Source organism: Paramisgurnus dabryanus, chromosome 12, assembly GCF_030506205.2.
Source record: "Paramisgurnus dabryanus chromosome 12, PD_genome_1.1, whole genome shotgun sequence".
NCBI lineage: Eukaryota > Metazoa > Chordata > Actinopteri > Cypriniformes > Cobitidae > Paramisgurnus > Paramisgurnus dabryanus.
In genome coordinates this window covers 6,237,741-6,251,447 of record NC_133348.1, presented here as the reverse complement: position 1 = coordinate 6,251,447, position 13,707 = coordinate 6,237,741, and the positions used below count along the sequence as shown (strand labels likewise).

Here is a 13,707-nt window from a genome sequence, read left to right as displayed (position 1 = left end):
CTTCACCCAACGGTTCTGTTTATCACTGCGCCCTTAGCAACACCCTTAGCAACCACACGTATTGGTTTGTTGTTTTTATTTGAGCTTCATGCATATACACATTGGAACACACTTTTGTTCATGGTCAGGGACAATTTTTTCTAGCGGAAGGAATGCTTTTTATTGATTTAACTTCATGAAAGTTGCACTAATATTTTTTGTACTATTTTAATATTGTGGGGTAACCGTTTTATAAAAGCGATAAGGTACTTGAGGCAAGTGCTGTATCGTGAATAAGTAACGGCTGAAGGGCGTTGTTAGGCACGACGCGAACGCCCTTCAGCCGTTACTTATTAACGATACAGCACAGCCTCTCATACCTTATTGCTTACATAGAAGCCAAGCTAATGTCAAAATATTATGTAATAAAATAAATATTAAAATTCAGAGTTGTATAGTACTTAAGTATTTGTACTTTCTGCATAAAAGTAAAGTTTCATTTAAACGTATTTTATTAGTGTTTTTCTTTGGAAAACATACATTCCAAAACAAATTATCATAATTTTTACTCCACTACATTTCATAATTTCAAGTTTTTGGTTTATATTTAATATTTAAGTACCTTAAACATCTAGTAATTAAATTGTAAACACAATTTTTATGTAATTAGGCATTAAATCAATTTTATTATGCAATATATAATGAATACACAGTATGATTCTATGCTTTAGAATGTAGTGAACATTTTTTAATAAAGAAAAGTAATTTTTTTCCCAAGACAACACTGTGATAAAGCACAGATCCTTGGAAAATGTAACTAAAATACTTAAGTATTATACACCTCTGTTAAAATTGAGGCTTTAATAGAATGTGCTTTGGCGGGAAACTTTGACTTTGACATCACAGTTGCCTGTTTTCCAGCGATCTTTTATGTGCATGAGGTTTACATAAAAATGAGGAAACAAACGCGTTTGAGGCTTATGCTACAGTATGTCATTGCCATGTCTCTTATTCATCCATGCCTAGGTAAATAGCGGATAAAAAATGAGAACTACATTGTATTGCGGAAGAGCACTTAGTTTGCAGCACTTCGACTCACTTCTAATTTTTTATCCGCTTAAAAAATAATTTTTTGCTACTTCGCGTAACTACTCATGTATCAGTCTTTAAATAGGGAAAACATGGAAGTGTTTGGTGGCTTTTAAATTCATCCCTGTTTGGATCCTAAGGAATGAATGGTGTGTGGATGCTAACACATTAACAACGCGCTGTACAAAGATTAAGTGCACACATTGAAAAAAGATAGGGATGTATTCATTCATCTAAGTTGAGGTAAAAACATGGTAAAATATTGAAAAACGGTGGTGTTTTCCTTTATGGAGGTCCTTGGAAAAAAAATCCCCTGTAAGGGGTCCCAGTAGTGTTGTAGTCAAGACCACCTAAACCGAGATCAAGTCATGACCAAGACCAAGACAGGCCGAGACCAAGAGCAAGACTTTAAAGGGTCGAGACCAAGACAGGACAAGACCAAGTGCGTGCGTGTGTGTATGCCATCAGAGAAGTTGATAAAATAATCAAAGGCATTGCAGATATGTGGGAATTTATCTTTGTCTATAAGCAAATAAAAATTAACCAACACTAAAGAGCTGAAATCAACTTAATCATTTAATCTGAACTGTCTTTCCATGGCTTGCCATCCACTTAACACAATGCAGGGGTTTTTAGTAATAAAATTAGAAAAATTGTAATTGGGAGAAACTTAAACATTGCTTAAACAATGCCAACATCATTGCCAAACCTGAATAAACTGCAAAAAATTAATGATAAAAAATAAATTTGTGATGTGCCATCAGTTGTGGTCTTGACCGGTCTTGAAATAAAATCCGAGTCCTCTTTGTCTGAGACGAGACTGAGTAAAAAAGCAGTCGATTCCAAGACCTTTAAAAAGTGTTCTTGAGACCGGTCTAAACAACAAAAGTGCCTTTAAAGGTCTCTGTGGACCGTATGGTTCCATAAAGATCTTTTAACATCCACAAAACCTTTGGTTCGTTGTGGAGAAAGGTTATACGGATTAGGAAAAAGTTAAAAAATAAATTGTGCTTTAGGAACCTTTGACTGAAACGTTGGGGAACCAAAATGGGTTGCTATGGCATCACTTTTAAGAGTGCATTATGAATATAGCGATATGAATTGTTTGTCCAGTCGCAATAAAACTGTAATGAGCAGGTAAACTGGAACCTGAGAGTTGGGGAAGAAGGGTGGGGGTTAAACAGAGATTACAAAGGGTTCTGCTGAAGTGCACTACAGACTATGTGCGCTGCCCTTTAAAAACATCTTAGTAAGAGAAAGACGGTCTTTTTAGAGGGTAATATGAGTCTGCTATCTCTTGTTTTGCACCTGGTCTTGATTTCAGTCCAGTTATCTTGGGCTCAGGAAGATCCTCTTCTTCCTTTCTCTGAACACCTGGACCCCGAGCAGAATGTACGACTGAAGTGGGGATTCGATGAGATCCAGGGCACCATTTTATTCGAGCTCACCGTCAACACCAGCGGCTGGATAAGTTTTGGCTTCAGCCCCAATGGAGGAATGACTGGAGCTGATATCGTCATTGGAGGAGTCGGACCAAACGGCAACTATTTTGCGGTAGAAATCTCGACTGATTTCAGTGAATGAGCAAACATACAGAAGTTGTTTTAAAGAAGGGGTTTGGTATAACTAGATTGCAGATGCCACTTGGTTTGATATTTTATGCAATGTGGTGACAATCAGATCAGATTTAATGCAATTGTCTTTATGGATTAGTTCACCCCAAAATGAAAAATTCTGTTATCATTTACTCACCTTCATGTTGTTCTAAACATTTTGGAAAGTTTTTATTTCCATGAACACAAAATAAGATATTTTGATAAATAATGGTAAGCACACACCTGCCGGCACTCATTGAGTTCCATAATAGGAAATAAAAATACTATGGAGGTCAATTGTGCTCAAAAACGATTTGGTTACAAAAAATTCTCAGAATACCTTTGTGTTTAGCAAAACAAAGAAAATAATACTGGTTTGGAACAACATGAGGGGGAGTAAATGATGACAGAATACAATTAATGTTTAATTTATAAATGTGTGTTTTCTGTATTAAGGACTGGCATGCTGCGGGGAATACAATGCCTGTGGTCGACCAGCAACAAAACTACAAACTCCTGTCTCTAAACCAATCGGATGGGAAAACAGTCATGAAGTTTCAGAGGTCCATCGAGTCCTGTGATGAAGATGATTTACCCATCACTGTGAGTCAATGAATACATTTTAGATCCACCATACAGGGTAATTTTTTTAAATTAAGATATACACATCACCTGAAAGCTAAATAACTTTTAATTGATCTATAGTTAATATTTGGCAGAGATACAACAAGGCTATTTAAAAATCTGGGTGCAAAAAAAATTAAATATTAAGAAAATCGCCTTCAAAGTTGTCCAAATGAAGTCTTTAGAAAAAAATATTACTAGGGCCGAATCTAGATATTTGGAGGCCCTAGGCAAAATTTATGTTGGAGACCCCTCACACCTATTTAATTTTCAGAATAAACTGAGAAAGTGTTTTTTCTACCCTGTAAAAATCATTTAAGGAATACAGTACCCAGGTGAAAAAGTAGTACACTTCCATAGTGTACTTAAAGTGCTTTATTTTCGCACACTAATTTTGTACTTAATATATTAAAAATTAATCTTTAGTACTTCTTAAGATGTTCTTAAGATCATCTAAGGCAGTGGTTCTTAACGTTATTCCTCGAGGCCCACTGCCCTGCACATTTTGTATGTCTCCCTTATTTAACACACCTGATTCAAATCATCAGCTAATTAGAAGAGATCTCAATGAACTGAACTGAGTCTGCCAGATAAAAGAGACATACAAAACATGCAGGGCAGTGGGCCTCCAGGAATAACGTTAAGAACCACTGATCTAAGTGTACATCACTGTGCTATTTTGAGACACCATAAATATAGACTAAAATGTGCGAAAAATGTATTTAAAAAATACCACTTGTAGTAAACTTGAACTCATCTTTGTATGAAAGTTGAGTTCAAGTTTAATACAAGTGTTAACTAAATAAATTTTTCAATACAGAGATAGTATATTAAAAATGCATTTCAGTTCATATTTATGGTGTCTCAAAATAGCACAGTGAAGTATACACTTATCTTAAACACATCTTAAGAAGTACTAAAGATGAATTTTTTGTATATTAAGTACAAAATTAGTGTGCGAAAATAAAGCACTTTAAGTAAATTTTGGAAGTGTACTACTTTTTCACTTGGGTAATTAAACGTGTTTTCCCCATTACTTTTCTATTTTTTCAAGTTAACAAATTGATTACATTTATGTAAAATTTTAATTAGAAATTATGCAAAACCAAAATTGTTGTTGTGCATGCAGTAATTTATTCAAAACACCACCTTTTTGTTTGAGTTTTGCTTTCTCCAAAGAGTAAAGTTAGAAAGACAAAACTGCATTGCAAAAACCCTAACTGTAAAAAAACTACAGATGAACACCTAGGGATGGGACGGTATGAAAATTTCATATCATGATTATAGTGACCAAAGTTATCATGGTTATCAATATTATAAGGGTTTTGTTAAAATGAGATGGAAATGTTCAAAATGATACACACTGAAAACAAGTTATATTTTTGAAAATCACAATTTAATATTTCATGTCCCTGAAATTATTTCTGTGGTAAAAAAATAAATAAATATGTCAAATAAGTTTACCGTGAATGAATACAATATATTATCCCTTAAATGCCTTCTTATGCAAAAGACTACGTTGCCTGTGCGCGCCTGCGTCAAACTGACGGACAGGATTTCCTGCGAGTTTTCAAAATCACGGTAATCAAATACGGTTGTAATGGTAATTAAATTTTAAATGATAATACTAACCGTCAGGACATTTTATCGTGGTTAATCATGAAACCGGTAACCGTCCCATCCCTACCTACTAGAAAACTTTTTTTTAACTGGGTATGAAGAGGAATTCCCCTCTCACGGAACCAATACACAGTATAAAGTTATCTATTAGACAATGGATATATTCATATGTTTTCCATCCTTTTTTATACCTTAAATATCCATACAAATCAGCTGTTACTGGAAGTTAAACAGAGAAAATACTAAGCAGAATAACTAAATAGTTTTTTCCTCAATAAATATGCATCATGTTTTCATGATTTGAAAACTAAAATAAAGTGTAGCGGACTTACAAGAAATACAGACAGTTTGTCCCACTTATTCCTGTTTTAATAATATAAGAAATACAGGTATGAAATTTGTATATGAAGTTAGTTTGGTATCAGGAAAAATTTGGATAGAGGAACACGTTCTGGTAAAATCGCTCACAATAAAACTGTACAGTTTGTACATTGATACCCAAAACAGAAACCTATTCAAATTCCTCTCTTTTTCTGTAAAAACACCTGAAAGACGCGTTGTGAAATCTATAAGTACAAAGCAGTTCAACTAAACCCTCCCCTTTTATTAAGTCTAAGATTTAACACACAATGCATTACAACATGAAACCAGCAATGTAAGCCTGTATAAATACTGTTGGTGTCTTCTTTCATGTACCTTTCACTACTGTACTGAAATCCACACGGTGCACACACAGACCCGCTGGGAACAGAAACTTCTTTTCTTTTTTGTATTAACCACTCATTTTGTTTTTCAAAAGATCTCATCTGTACTTTCAAAACCCTCCTTAAACCGCTCGGAGAAACCGCACGGATGCATGAAATTCTAGATAAGCACATTTACACAGGGACAGATTTAACTTGATAAAAACTTTTCAGTCTCAATGTTGGAAATCTGTCCCTTAGATAAGTAAAAATAGATTAAATACACCAGACAGGATGCCCTTTACATGGGAAATAAAAACAGCTCGCACCTTATGGTGCGTTCACACCAGACGCAAAAGAAGCGCGAGTGATTTACATGCTAAGTCAATGCAAAGAAGCGATTAGACATTCTTTGGCACGGTACGCAGAAATAAAGTGGATTTCACATGCGAATAAAGCGAGTTAACTAAAAATATTCCAGCGTCCAACTACACACGAATAGCATTTTTTTTCGCCGCTTTGTGTTTGGTGTAAATGAAGCTGAAATCACTCAGAACAGAGCATGCGCACAGCAGAAGGGAGTCTGCGTTTCTCTGAACTGGGACCTGTTTAAATTTCGCAACAACTTATTTCAGTTGCTTAAGAGTTATGAAAACAGCATTTAACTCATTCTCCACCAGCCTTTATTTTTTTTTAAAGTTACCAGCTATAATTTCTTGTGATTTTCACAAAAGTTTTACAAAATGCCCTCCAGGAAAATTTTCCTCTAAACATATATAAACATACAAATATATCAAATGACATAACAGACCCTCTGCTTTCAAACAAACAATAAACAAACAAACAAAACGGGAAAAAAGTTTCATCCTATATATATTTTTTTTTCTCTGCTTTTTATGCATTTATTGCATAATTGCATTATTGTGAAGGAATTTTGTAAAAAGAGATGAGATTCAGAATGATTATCAAAAACTGCTTCAGTTTTTTTATAAATTGGTTAAGTGGATTATCACGGTATTACACATTACCATAAAAATTTATCAGAAACATGTTTTTTCATGCAAATGTTTTCTCTTAATTGACAAGATAACTCGTCAATGGCGGGGAAAGAGTTAAACACGACATATTAGGGTATAGTCTCACAGAATCTCGTCTGACAGCAATAGTCTGTTTTAATGTGTCAAAAGTTGACAGGAATAACTTAATATAAAACATTGGTTTTACCTTAGCATATGGTTTAGAGCTGAAGATCGATGGGTTCGGTCGGGTTCGGGCTTCATTTCTAACATTTTACATGGACTCGGGCTTGCGCTCCGGCTTTGCGTAGTAAATGAGCGGTCAACTTCAATGCTGCTGCATGCACTACTGTTTCAGTAAGCGCAGGACCGCTCTCAGGCCATTTACAGTGGATTTAATAATTTTCCTCAACAAAAACATGTAGCCTAATCTCCGTGCGTATGTATCTCCATGAGATGTTACGATGTTACAGATGACTTCTTTTATTTCTTTGTTTTAACTTCCAAGTGGCGTGTAGCCTAGTTAGTCATAAATAAATAATGTTAAAACCTGTGTAAATTACTCATTCTTGACGAAAGCTATGTACGTGCGCACATTGAAATAATGTCGGGCTGTAAACGGGTTCGGGCTTTAAAAAAGCTGTCAATCAAAATGTACTTTCAGGTTCGGCCGAATTCTGTCGGGCTTCGTCATTTCGGCCTAACTTTTAAGGCCCGATTACAGCTCTAATATGGTTATCTTTTGTGATTTCCTACAGGAAATCTTTTGCACAACATCATCGAAATCCACTTCCCTCAAAAGTTCGGACTAAATGGCCATTAAAGACGATGAAATGAATGAGACATCTGTGAGATGCTGACCTCTTTTACACGTGACCGCACGTTTTTTACTCGCTCTAAACAGTGATGGAATGCATTAGGATTATTTATTTGTAAAAATTATTTATTTATTTATTAAAGCCACTTTATTTCACCCTATTTAGCGCCATTTTATTGATTCAAAATAAAAAAAATATGAAAATTTTTAAAACAATAAATTTCAGTAGTTTGCCCAATAAGACGATAGATGCCCGTGCGTTAATCCATCCCTGCTTTCAAGTTATGCAGAGTTTCTCTTTATAAATGTTTGTGTTGTGAATCAGGTGAAAATCTACAAATTAAGGTGTTTTATGCTCTTTGTATGTTTTAAATCCATAACAGACTCTTCCCATCAAGCTCATCTACGCATATGGACTGACCGATGACATCACATACCACGATACCCGAAGAGGAACGAAGGAGGTGAACCTGTTGAGGTACAAGCCTCGGATAAGTCCTCCAGACAGCCAGTATTTCGACCTGACCACAGTCAATGTAAGCAAGAATTCGTGATTTTGTGTTTTGTTTATGAAACAATACTTTCAACAGTGGCGGCTTGTGACTGCTCATCCGAGGAGCGCAAATTCTTGTGTTCAAAATATGTTTGTTGCGTTATGTGAACCATGTGCATCAAGTGTTTTGTCAAAATAAGTGCCTGCTGCACACGCATCAAAACCATTTATGATAAAAATGACGCTCACGTTCACAAAATACACTCACTTAACAATAAACTCTGATTATGCATGAGATTATGCGAGTATCTGGCAAACGCAAGCGTCTCTTTTATCATAACCCTTTAGACGTGTTTGCAGCAGGCACTTATTTTGACAAGACACGTGATGCACATAGGTTCATTTGATGGATACATCAACACACATTTTGAAATTATGAACCACACACATGATGGGCTACATACATGTTATGACGAACTCCGCATCGAGCGCCCTCGAAAAAAGAAGTCACCGGCCGCCACTGCTTTCAACCCAAATACTTCAAAACCCTGTAGCGATCATGCAGAGAAATATTTGAAGTGCCTTCCTTAAAAGACTTAAGTGTGTGGTTAAGTGTGATAATAAAGAGTCCTGCTTAAAATGCCCAATGCATTGTTTCAGTTAACGATACCAACTGAACAAACCTACTATCACTGCAAGATCATAAAAGGACCAACTTTCAGTCAGAAGCAGCACATTTATCGCGTGAGTCTGATTTCACACACATGATCTATCCATACATCTATCACATGATCCTGTCGAACTTTGACCGTCTCTCATCCTCATCTCTAGTTTGAGCCATTAATCCGAAATGTGGATCTGGTGCATCACCTGCTGCTGTTTCGCTGTCCTCCAGGTGTAACAGATGTATATGAAGGACAATGTTACACAGGAGTGCAAAAAGAGGAGTGTATGGAGGGTGTGGCACTGTGGGGTGTTGGTGGAGGGGTCAGTTTTTATTCTTGATTTTCATTCATTAAAAAAAGCCTTTGTAGCTCTTTGATTGAATGACACTGTTACTATTTCTCAGGCTTTTGAATTCCCTGCAGTCGCCGGCCTTCCGATTGGAGGAAATGTTGGCGCAAGTTTTTATAGGCTTGAAGTGCATTACAACAACCAAAATAACACTGAAGGTAGCTGTAATGTAAAATCTCACATTGTGATGACCGATGTATTGCACATTTTTTTAAGCAATACTTGGTTTTCTCTTCACAGGTCGAGTTGATAACTCTGGTCTAAGATTGTACTATACATCTGAACTCCGTCAGTATGATGCTGGTATTTTGGGGACGGGGCTTGTGGTGGCTCCTGGATATGCCATCCCACCTCAGGCGAAGGGTTTCATGACTTACGGCTTATGTGACACAGCTTATATTCCACAGGTACAGTATATGCGATATTTCTATAGGCAAAGCTGTCTTAATGGGGCATACACACCAAATGCGAGTTCAACGATTTGCGCGAGTAGGTTACATACAAAGTCACTGCAAAGACACAATCAGACGTGTCCTCGCCCGGGGCGATGCGAATGATGCAAATTGGGCGGCGAGAATGATGTGAATTGGTTTTGGAGAAAACTGTGCTATTGAAAATATTCAACATATTGCTACGTACACACCAAACGCGGGGCATTGCGTTACTCACTCTAGATTACTCGTGGGATTAAATTTTGTGTCATGCTAATTTTTTCCTCGAGATATTTTCAACTTGTGCCAAGACGCGTTTGAGGCAAATAGCGCGTGTTTTCACGGCAAACGCTTCGCCCATATCGCGTCATTCACCCCACACGAGGAAGCGTCTGATCGCATACACCCACAGTTATGCTACATACACACCAAATGCGGGGCATTGCGTTTATCGCTCTATTACTCGCGGGATTTAACTTTGTGTAATGCGAATTTTTAGCTCGAGTTGAATATTTTCAACTTGGGCGAAGACTCATTTGAGGTGAATAGCGCATGTTTACAGGGCAAACGCTTCGCCCATATCGCGTCTGATTGCGTCTTTGCATTGACTTTGTATGTAATCCACTCGCGAAAATCGTTGAACTCACGTCTGGTGTGAACCCACAGTTATGCTACATACACATCAAATGCGGGGCATTGTGTTACTCGCTCTAGATTACTGGTGGGATTAAATTTTGTGTCATGCAATTTTTTCGCTCAAGAAATTTTTCAACTTGTGCCAAGACGCGTTTGAGGCGAATAGCGCGTGTTTTTGCAGCAAGCGCTTCGCCCAAATCACGTCATTCGCCCCACGTGAGGGCGCGTCTGTTTGCGTCTTTGCATTGTCTTTGTATGTAATACACTCGCGCAAATCATTGAACTCGCGTCTGGTGTGAACACAAAGTTATGCTTCATACACACCAAACGCGGGGCATTGCGTTACTCGCTTTAGATTACTCGCGGAATTTAACTGAATGTAATGCGAATTTTTCGCTCGAGTTGAATATTTTCAACTTGGGCCAAGACGCGTTTGAGGCGAATAGCGCATGTTTTCGCAGCAAACGCTTCACCCATATTGCGTCATTCGCCCCACGCGAGGACACGTCTGATCGCATCTTTGCATTGACTTTGTATGTAATCTACTCCCAAAAATCATTGAACTCGCGTCTGATGTGAACACACAGTTATGCTACGTACACACCAAACGCGGGGCATCGGGTTTATCGCTCTAAATTTACTCACAGGATTGAACTTCGTGTCATGCAAATTTTTCGCTTGAGTTGAATATTTTCAACTTGGATGAAGACGCGTTTGAGGCGAATAGCGCATGTTTTCGCAGCAAACGCTTCACCCATATTGTGTCATTCGCCCCACGCGAGGACACGTCTGATCGCATCTTTGCATTGACTTTGTATGTAATCTACTCGCACAAATCGTCGAACTCGCGTCTGATGTGAACACACAGTTATGCTACGTACACACCAAATGCAGGGCATTACGTTTATCGCTCTTAATTTACTCCCAGGATTGAACTTCGTGTCATGCTAATTTTTCGCTTGAGTTGAATATTTTCAACTTGGGCGAAGACGCGTTTGAGGCAAAGACGCGTTTAAGGCGAATAGCGCGTGTTTTCGCAGCATCTGAGTGCATCTTTGCATTGACTTTGTATGTAATCTACTCGCGCAAATCCTTTAACTCGCGTCTGGTGTGAACCCACAGTTATGCTACTTACACACCAAACGCGGGGCATCGCGTTTATCGCTCTAGATTTCTTGCAGGATTTAACTTCGTGTCATGCAAATTTTTCGCTTGAGTTGAATATTTTCAACTTGGGCGAAGACGCTTTGAGGGGAATAGCGCGTGTTTTCGCAGCAAACGCACCGCCCATATAGTGTCATTCACATCGCCCCACGCGAGGACACGTCTGATCGCGTCTTTGCATTGACTTTGTATGTAATCTACTCGTGCAAATCGTTGAACTCGCATTTGGTGTGAACCCACAGTTAACCCACGGTTAGACTTGTGGTCCACAAGTACTAAGTGAAACGATATCTACAAGCAGAATTGTCAATTAAATGTTTAGTCAAAGATGTGGATATACAAGATTAGCAGATCAAGTTTTCTGTCCAGGTTCTGTCCGAGACTCCACAAGATTTTCAGGTGTTTGCTGCAATGTTACACACACATTTGGCTGGACGAAAGGTGCGAGTTGGACACTTCAGGTAAACATCACAGTGTTTTAGACACTTCAGAAATAATGTAAATAATTAGAGACCCGGAATGACATTAGTGCATAATATTAACGTTTAGGGCTAAATTTTTATATTTAACATTACATTTTAACATTTAACGTACAATTTTTTTTAAAATGTATAAATATTTGGAAACTGTTTATTACAAATAAAATGTCAAAACGTCTCCTTAATCTTTTGACAGTTAAGAAAAAAAATATCCTTGAGGTTTTAAAACTTTTTCACTGCAAAAAATAATTTTCAAGAAAATCTTGTCTTGTTTTCAGTAAAAATAAAAAATTGTTTGAATTAAGATGCTTTTCCTTGGTAGTTTTTACACAAAAAATATCAAATTTAAGTGATTTTGTGCATAAAACAAGCAAAAAAAATATGCAAATTTTTCTTGAAATTAGTGTTTAAGAAAAATTTTCAAGATTTTTTTGCTTACCCCATTGGCAGATTTTTTTGCTTATTTTATGCACAAAATCACTTAAATTTGATATTTTTGGTCTAAAAACTAGACTACCCAAATAAATTCTGGACCTTCTTTTGATAGACCCGCCCCACACATACACAACCCAGGCAACCGTGTTGGTTAGTAGACATGCCCCTTACTGCTGATTGGCTACAAGTGTGTTTTGGTACTCGTCCCGAATCCTTTCCCAAAGTGTTTTTCAAAAATCATGCACCCCGCCTTTAATTTTGCAGATGATTTTATCCAAAGGTCATTTAAACCCATGACTTTTGCAACATGTTGTATCTTTTTTAGAGGGGGTAAACAGATTGATCTCCTTGCTGTGGATGAAAATTATAATTTTGAATACCAGGATGTGACAAATTTGGGTAAAACTAAGACTGTGAAGTTGGTAAGTGTAAAATGAATTTTCATTCTTTTTTAAATTTACAAAGGTTTCAAGCAAACATTTACATTTTCCACAGGGCGACAAATTGCTGGTGCAGTGCATTTACAACACAGAAAATCGCACAAAACTCACATGGGTTTGTTTTCCCAAATATTATTACTTTATTATTTTAACAAAGAGTATGGATTTGTAAAAAGTTTCCTCTGTGTGCAGGGAGGACTCTCAACTACAGAGGAGATGTGCTTGGCTTTCCTCTTGTATTATCCTGCTATGAGTGTTTCTGGGTGTATGAGCTTCCCAAATTTAACTGCTTTAAGAACCGAGATGGGAAACCCAAATGAGACGTAATTCAATTATTCACTCCAGCACCATTCTCTGTGTTTTTATGTCTTGAAATTTGCACTAACAATGTCTGTGTATGTGTTTGATCTATTTGCAGTAACTGGCTCACTATGATGTCTACAAAGGCTTGGGATGACGCATCTATTAATCAGTACCAACAAACGCTGAAAAGAATCGACCAGTTTGTTATTGTCGCTGGCTCAAATGTAAGTGTTACAACCCAACAAAAATTCATCAAGATATGAATTTCAGACAAACACAAGAGTTACTATCAGCATCTATAGGACTATATCTATCAGTTTCATCAAACTTATAAAGAATAAAGAATTACAGTTGTCTAACAGTCTCTTTCACATTTATTTTCAGAATAACATATCACGCAAAATTGGGAAGATTCCTGATCTTAAAGTCACTCCTCCTGCACTCTGCAGGAGCGGTTGTGCCTCTGAAAGTCTTGCCTGGATATCACTGCTTCTCTCTTTGGCATTGCGATGGGTTTCTTAAACTTTAACATCCAAACAAATGCATAGTTTTCTTGTTTCACTGTAGTTTTGTGAAATAAAATGAAAGTGAAATAAATAAACTACATTTTAAATATAAAATTCAAAATGAAAGTGTAACATGTCTTTAATGCTGCGAGTTGACAGACAGATAGCTAGATAGATAGACAGACAGGAAGATTTTATGTCAGACAGACAGACAACTAGATAGATGGATAGATATACCGAGAACTAGATAGACAGACAGACAGGTACTGTAGATAGATAGACCGATAGTCAGTCAGTCAGACAGACAGACAGACATACAGACAGGTACTGTAGAAAGATAAACAGACAGACAGGAAGATATCATGTCAAACAGACAGAGGTAC

At 37.1% G+C, this 13,707-nt stretch overlaps 1 protein-coding gene across 1 annotated transcript; it reads left to right on the top strand.

Moving 5' to 3' along the window:
• The first annotated feature begins 2,313 nt into the window (after window positions 1-2,313).
• LOC135737871 (DBH-like monooxygenase protein 2 homolog) lies at window positions 2,314-13,600 on the top strand. Its single transcript, XM_065255744.1, has 13 exons — window positions 2,314-2,622; window positions 3,120-3,266; window positions 7,807-7,959; window positions 8,577-8,660; window positions 8,748-8,903; window positions 8,986-9,088; window positions 9,171-9,337; window positions 11,531-11,622; window positions 12,401-12,497; window positions 12,571-12,630; window positions 12,708-12,838; window positions 12,934-13,042; window positions 13,203-13,600. Exons 1-13 carry the CDS (start codon window positions 2,350-2,352, stop codon window positions 13,338-13,340), a joined length of 1,710 nt encoding a protein of 569 aa, XP_065111816.1. The 5' UTR covers window positions 2,314-2,349; the 3' UTR covers window positions 13,341-13,600.
• The last annotated feature ends 107 nt before the right edge of the window (window positions 13,601-13,707 follow it).